Raw genomic sequence first — 7978 nt, forward strand, 5'->3', positions numbered from 1 at the left:
GGGGCTGCCAGTCTGTATGTGGGATCCGAGCCCTCGGCGGGTGCGCTGCTGCGCTTCCCAAGCGGCGCACTGTAGCAGTGCGCCACCGGGCCGGCCCCTAAAAAATTTTTTAAATAAAAGCACACATGGCCCTAATGACATTTTAAAAAATGAAGAAAACAATCAAAACATCAAAAGTTCATTCACTGGGCCGGCCCGTGGCTCACTCGGGAGAGTGCGGTGCTGATAACACCAAGGCCCCGGGTTCGGATCCCATATAGGGATGGCCGGTTCGCTCATTGGCTGAGCGTGGTGCTGACAACACCAAGTCAAGGGTTAAGATCCCCTTACCGGTCATCTTTTTTTTAAAAAAAAAGAAAGAAAAAAGTTCATTCACTACAGAAAAAGAGAAGAATAAAAAGAAATGGGGGCTGGCTGGTTAGCTCGGTTGGTTTAGAGCACAGTATTACATAACACCAAGGTCAAGTGTTCAGGTCCCCATACTGGCCAGCCGCCAAAAAAAAAAAAGGAAAAAAAAATGGATAAGAAGTAAGTGACGTCATGACCACAGTTAACTCTTAATCTAAGTGGACAATCCCCAAAGCACCTGGATTAACTTGGTGATTCTTATAGAAACCAGGTCACAATAGCTTAAACAAGAGAAAAGGTGTGGTTTGCTCTTGTTGAGTTGGCTTCCAAGGTCATCTTGGATCAGCTTTCTTCTGTTGCTGCATTAGCCTGGTGGTCCTCGGCTGCGTAGCCAGAAGGAAGCGGGAATGGGGCAGAGGATGGCAAGCAGGTTCCTTTTAGGGATGTGATCTAGAAGTGGCACTCATTGGTTCTAAATCATATCCCCTCAGCCAGAATGTAGTCACGAGGTCAAATCTTGCTGCAAGGGAGGTGTGGAAGTGTGGTCTTTAGTCGGCTAGTTGACTGAGTCTTAATTTAGTCCACTTAAAACTCAGAAGGTTTATTTACTAAAAGGAAGAAAGAAAGGACAGGTGATGAGGGACAATGAGGAGACTTGACCGTGTCACCCTTAGATGATTACAGTTGCTTCGAGAATAAATGCTCTTGCTTATCTTGTTTTGCTCGGGTTCAGACATATAAATGCACACATCTCTCATGAGCGCATGGACGGGCGCTCAGAGAGGTAAGCCAGGAGCAGACGGAGAATGGGAGGGAGACAGCTGGAGACAAACTGCTCCCTGCAAGAAACCTGGCAAGTGGAGACTCCACAAATAGACCACTGCACATAGGCTGCCTCTTGCCTGCATTCAAATTCTGCTGTCCTAATGGAAGGGAGTGCGTTACCTCCTTCTGGAAAGGGTGAACTTACTGTACTGTGGCAGAGAATAGATAGTGGTTGTCTGCCCTTTGGACCTGGGGTAAGTGCTCTCACACTGAGGGGATTTTTTGGGGTGGACAGGAATTTAAAAATTCCAAAGGACCTAGCCATAGTATGGTGAAAGTGCGGCCACAACAGCAAGAAGAAAGTAACTAAGGGATAATTTGAAAAGTAGATGCAGGAAAGGCACAATTCTTGTTATAACTGAGGTGTCGTCCAGCAAGGCTCCCTGGAAGAGGCAGGGTGAGCATTGAGTCTGCGGTCTCTAGCATAGTAACTAAGGGATAATTTGAAAAGTAGATGCAGGAAAGGCACAATTCTTGTTATAACTGAGTCCAGCAAGGCTCCCTGGAAGAGGCAGGGTGAGCATTGAGTCTGCGGTCTCTAGCATGGATTTCTCTGCCCCCTGGCTAGGTAGGCGGCAGTGTGCTGGGAAACACGTTCCAGTTCAAGCTGTTGCTCGAACAGGGTGAGAGTGGAGACTGTCTGCACAGGAGGTGGGGATCTTTTCGGCCCCTGGATGGCTTCCCCAGCTGCGTGGTGACGAGTGGCGTTGTCAACTTCTTCCTGGCCCACACAGAGCAACTCAGAAGAGTTGGCTTCGATCCCCGCCTGCAGCGAGTGGCTCACTCAGGTGGGGAGGTTGGAAGCGTGAGGGGGTGGGGGGCTGTGGATTAGCTCAGAAGTCTGTTCCTCCCAAAGCCATACCCTACTGGTCATGGCCGCCTGCCCAGCAACAGTGGGTCTCCCTCCCCTTCACCCCATATTAGGGAGCTCATGGCCTCTCTTGCCTCCCTTTTCACCCCTCTTTGACTTCTGTGTCTCTCAAGGCTGTCCCTGTCCATCTAAGACACCATTTCCCTTCCTTTCCCTACAGCTCTGTCCTCTCCCTCTTTTCCCGCCCTGTGTCATCTTCTCTTTTTCCAGAAATCCTTTTCTGTTTAACTGCAGCTGGTTAACTGCCCCCTCGCCTTCTCCTCGTATTCCTCGAGCCCTGGAGTCCACAGTTCTGTCCAGTTGCAAAGGTAATCTGTGTCTCTCTGCCTCTGTGCCTATATCTCCGCCTGAGGAGTGAGCTTGTTTATTTCCTTCCAACTCACCAGCGCAGGCACGTGCCTAGAGTTAAGGCTGTGGCTTCGCTGAACCTCCCCAGGGTATTAACTGTGTCCTCTCCCCATGATTCTGCTCCCAGACCTGGAATAGGACCTTGGGTCTCTGACCGCAGTTCCCATTTCCTCCTCCTGCTCTCCCTCTCTTTGCAGAGTTCTTTATTGATGGGCTAGGGAGCCTGCTCGTGGGGTCATGCCCAGAAGTGATTATAGGTCACCAGTCCCAGACTCCAGTGAAGGACGTAGAGCTGGCTGCCCTGGAGAAGAGCTACAGCACGTACCGGGCCAACACCAATGCTCAGATCCAGTTCAAGCTGGCTCTCCACTACTTCAAGAACCATCTCCAGTGCTCCACATAAAGGTGCAGGGGCATAGGAAATGGACTAGGGTGACTGGTTGTGGGCATCTAGGGCAGTGGAACTGGTGGTCAGGGATGCCAAAAACGACCCCTGGTAAGCTGGGAGTTAGGGCAAATGGATATGGCTCAGTTACTGGAAGTACCAATCAAAGGTTAAGGGTTATTAGAGGTGAACCAATCGGTGGTGATTCCATTGGACACTATATTAATGACAATTATTATTTGTTTGTATGCTGCCTTATCTTTTATGAAGAATTTGCACATACAGTATCTCATATCATCTCATCTGATCTCACGCAGAAGAATATGTTGGTTGGTATCCTCTGTCAAAAGAATGGCTGTGACTCCCTGTGAGTTGTTTAGTGGAAATTATATCACAGTCAGAAGCATCATCCCCAGCATTGCTACCTGTATCAGTTTGTTTTCTGTTCCTTCTAATAGAATACCTGAATCTGGGTAATTTATAAGAAAATGAAATTTATTTCTTACAGTTTTGGAGGCTGGGAAGTCCAAGGTCCAGGGAGCACATCTGACGAGGGCCTTCTTGGTGGGGACTTTCCACAGCGTCGTGTGGACGTGCAGGATATCACATCATGAGGGCTGGGAGAACACTTCCTAACGTGCTCACTTGCTCTCCTGATAAAGCCACCAGTCCACGCCCATGATAACCTATTAAACTATGAAACTATTACTCCATGAATGGATTAATCCGTTCATGAGAGCATAGTCCTGACAATCCAATCACCTCTTAAAGGCCCACCTTTCAACACTGCCATGCTGGGAATCAAGCTCCCACATGAGCTTTGTAGGGCACAAACATTCAGACCATAGCACTGTAATCCACACTTTTTAATTTGGTTCTATCATGTGGGCTCGAAACATGTAAATAATACAGAGTTCTTGCCTTGAAGAGGTTGCAGCCTGGTTCAGTTCAGTCCAATAACAGAGTTGGGCAGCCAGGGTCGGAGGATCAGAGAAGGGAGGGGTCACCAGGGCCTGGCAGCTGAGGAAGGCCCCTTGAGTGAGCTCATCTGGAGCTGAAAGATGGGATTCAGGCATGCAGAGGAAGGAGGCCATTGGGGGCCAAACCACTGTCTACCAGGACAGAGGTTGCCCTGGCATCAGACTCACTTCCACAAAGACACGTTCCAAAATGCCAGGGATTGAACTTGGAGCCCATGCTAAGGTGTCACGATGAATGGACACTGCTGGTGTAGTGACAAGCTACCAAATTCCAGGGACTTGGGACCGGTGCTGACCACTCAAAAGCCATGTCATTTACACAGTGGATCTATCACTTGTTACTGAGGAAGCTTCTTTCTGTTATCTTGGGAGTCAGCAGGTTCTACAACTGCTCTAGCTCTGCCTTTATGGTTTTTACTCACCTGGAGACTCTTTCCTACTGAAGAAGGCCTAGGGTGGTTCAGGATCCCTAAAAATATGTTCTGTGAGATATTAATAAAAATTCATGAAACATGTTTTGGGGGTCAAATAATTTTGAAAAATACTGCATGCTGTATCTCCCTCGTGGAAAGTCACTGTTCACATTAGGATATTAAAGGCTCTGAGGAGTCCTGTGGTAAAGCAATCCATTTAACTTTTTTTTTTTTTTGTCCTTTTTGACTTTTTTCGTGACCGGCAACGGATCGCAACCCTCAGTGTCGCGCCTGTACCGGACCGGGACCGGCAAAGGTATCACAACCCTCGGTGTTGCGCCCGCACCTCGCTCAGCCAGTGAGCGGCCAGTCTGTATGTGGGATCCGAACCCTCGGCGGGAGCGCCGCTGTGCTCCCAAGCGGCGCACTGTAGCAGTGCGCCACCGGGCTGGCCCCCATTTAACTTTGTTTAATTCAGCATTTCTTAGATATGGATACAGACTGGCAATTATTTTTTTTATTTTCCTGAAAGAGAATTCCATTGTATATGTCACAAAGTTTTTATAGCTTTAACTAACATGCAGTGTCATTTTACACAATAGTACATGAATTTTTATGTACAATAACATAGCTATATAGGATCATCCCATTCAGTACTGCCCTTAGACCCAAACAAGAAGAGCCCCTACCTGGATCCTGTGCTCTAGAATACCCTGCAGAGCACAAACATGTATTTACTGATGCACAGCTGGGCATCTCTGTGCTCCGAGCTGTGCAGTGCAGCATCACTGGTAACCCTAAACATCACTCTGGGGACTAACACTATTCAGGTCTCAGGGAGATGCTTCTCCACATCTCTTGCCTTATGTCCTCAAAACAAAGATGGTTGCATCCAAATGCAATGAAAGTGTGTGGACAGTTTGGTAGGATTTGAGCTGTAATGAGCTTAGGTAACAGAAAAAGACAAATTTTTTAGTTTGTCAAATTCTTCCTCTCAGACAGTATAAATAGCAATAGAGTCTTGGATCATACTTAGTGTTTGTGGGGTTTTTGGCTTTTTTAAAAATTTCAATTCATGGTTCCAGAAGTACTAGAGAATGAGCATGGTATTCACAACAATTGCACATGGTGGCTTAAGGACATTTAAAAATAGTAAACAATTTGTATTACTCTGTAATTGTTATATATGCAGATTTAGACATATTATGCATGAAGTGTAATACCAGTTCTTTACATTTGCCTTTAGGTGGTGGTTGAATGCTGAAATTGCAATAATTTAATTTATTTATTTCTTTTTGGTTGTTGGTTTTTTTTTTGGCAGCTGGCCAGTATGGGGATCCGAACTGGTGATCTTGGTGTTATAAGGCTGTACTCTATCCGCAATAATTTTCTTTTCTTTTCTCCGCCGCGCTCCCAAGCGGCGCACTGTAGCAGTGCGCCACCGGGCCGGCCAATAATTTTATTTTCATAAAAATATTTAATGACTTAAATTGTTTGCAAACTAGATGTAGAATAACTATTGAAATAATTTTGATTTTTAAATGTGATATTTATTCATTGTAATTTTAATTTTGTCTTTTGAATCTAATAGACAATTTTGAATATTCTAGAAGAAAAATAATATCTAAGACATGAACACTAATTCTAATTTAAAAATTTCTTACATTTGCCTCAGTTTACCCTTGAAGTAAATTTTATACACTTTGAACACAGTTACACTTTATTTTTTTATTCTTTAGTTTACTACTACTCCATGCTGGTCCACAAGAAGATAAGAAGCATGTGTTAGAAAGCAAATGAATATATGGCTTCCTTCATCAAGAAAGTCTTGCCATGAAAAAAATGTCAGCTTAACCAGAACAGTGTGCTTAGGGATGTAGTTGATTTTGATTCTGGCACAAGCTCCTTATCTTGTGGCAGCTTAGTGACAAAATGCTCACAGACCAGGCCTCAGAGCACACTTTGAGTAGCATTGCTTTAGATAAGGGTCACAACCTTTTTTTGTAAAAGACCAAATAATCAATATTTTTTAAAATTTTTCTTCGTACCTAGCCAGTACATGGATCCAAACCCTTGTATAACACTGTTCTCTGATCAACTGAGCTAACCAGCCAGCCCGATAATAAATATTTTAGTATTTGTGGGCCACATAAGTTTTCTGTCACACGTTCTTCTTTTTAAATATGTAACCCTTCAAAACCGTAAAAACCATTCTGAGCTCATGGACCCATTCAAAAACAAGCCACAGGCTGTATTCAACCCATGGGCTGTAGTTTGCTGCTTTAGATAAAAACTGTTTTTTGGAATAAAAATGATGTAAAAAATCTTGATTATAAAAACATAATTGGTGATTTTGCTTCTAAAATGAATGCAAGAAAATTAAATTGTATGGGATCAATATATGACCATTTACAAATTATGCATATGTCTTTGTTCTTGCTCACCCAAACATCAGCAACCAATCCACTAAATACCAGATGTGTACGACAATAGTTCAACTCCATTGCTTTGATATGTTGCCTACTCTGAGTTGTACAAAACCCACAGCTTTATAGTGTATTCGATTCTGCCATTATAAAGTTATATTTGTCAAGGTAAGAAGATAGAACATTCATTGTAACAGTTTGCTAGCTTCATTTTTTATAGCATTAAACATTAGACTTAAGGGTTTGTACTCTTGTGCCCAGACCTGGCTGTACAAAAATGTCTGTCTTCCTTATTATTCACATACTCGACTTAGGGGGGTAGAGGTGTACACTTTCATGGCAGTTATGGCATTCCCCAACATCCCCCATTAGGGACCATTTTGACATGCCGTAGCATGTTCTAGGCACATTCTCTTTATCCCAAGATCTGGAACCATCTACTCCAGCAGGGAGTAATAGTCTGGTAGACTGTTTACCTCTACTGTGAGCCAAAAACCCCTTCTCCAGGAGCCGATCAGCTGCCATAGAGTGTGCGACCCCACTCCCTAGTTAAAATGTATTAGACCAAGAGAGGCGGACTCCTGACCCGAGAGCCAATCAGATTGTCTCTCTTGGAATTTGAATTGAGTCTGAAAAACATCAAAATCAGGCCCTGTGGCTGGCTGAACTTGAAACATCACACTCAGATGCAGAGCTGCCCCTTGCCACTGTGTGAACTGGGAGGAGAGAAGCCCACTCTGCACCTAGAAAAAAGCTTAGCCTGTGCACAAAGAGAAACTGAAACGAGACTCCTGGCAGCCTTCTGTTTCTTTCCTGAGGTGTGGCCACAGTCCTGTCCTAGGGTTTTGTGAAACACCATCCGGAGAGAAGCCCACTCTGCACCTAGAAAAAAGCTTAGCCTGTGCACAAAGAGAAACTGAAACAAGACTCCTGGCAGCCTTCTGTTTCTTTCCTGAGGTGTGGCCACAGTCCTGTCCTAGGGTTTTGTGAAACACCATCCCCTCCTCATTCTCCCTTTTTGCTTGACCTCATTTGAGTCAGTTCCTGTTAATCATAACCAAAGTGTCCTAAATAATACAACCATTCTGTACATCTGCCTGTTTTCAAAACAGATAGGCATCAGTAAAAGGTTTTCTCCTCGGGTGGTTTGGAAACAGAAATCAGGTCACAGACAGTGATAGTCACACAGACCTTTCTCCAGCCTTTAATTTCAGACTCAACCAGGCAGCTTGGACCAAACCCATGACCAAAGTATCCTTCCAGGACAGTAAATGCTCCCTGATACTTTCTGCTAAACTCCAAATTCCAGAACAAATTGGGTACAAATATCCAAATAATTGTGTGGGCCTCCAAGGAGAGGACAAGCCTGCCCTCTCTGTTTG

General features: G+C 44.7%; 1 protein-coding gene across 3 annotated transcripts in view; it reads left to right on the plus strand.

Moving 5' to 3' along the window:
- Nucleotides 1-3303, plus strand: part of B4GALNT2 (beta-1,4-N-acetyl-galactosaminyl transferase 2) — a 51125-nt gene extending 47822 nt beyond the window's left edge. For 2 of the 3 annotated variants that reach the window (XM_008578372.1, XM_008578374.1), the window contains exons 10-11: nucleotides 1742-1961; nucleotides 2590-3186. In XM_008578372.1, the coding sequence (XP_008576594.1) occupies nucleotides 1742-1961; nucleotides 2590-2795 (426 nt within the window). In that variant the 3' untranslated portion in view covers nucleotides 2796-3186. Of the gene's footprint in view, nucleotides 1-1741; nucleotides 1962-2589; nucleotides 3187-3285 lie in introns of those variants that run through there. The other variant, XM_008578373.1, reaches the window with a different exon arrangement.
- The last annotated feature ends 4675 nt before the right edge of the window (nucleotides 3304-7978 follow it).

This window comes from Galeopterus variegatus, unplaced genomic scaffold (assembly GCF_000696425.1).
Source record: "Galeopterus variegatus unplaced genomic scaffold, G_variegatus-3.0.2 Scaffold1672, whole genome shotgun sequence".
Taxonomy (NCBI): Eukaryota; Metazoa; Chordata; class Mammalia; order Dermoptera; family Cynocephalidae; genus Galeopterus; species Galeopterus variegatus.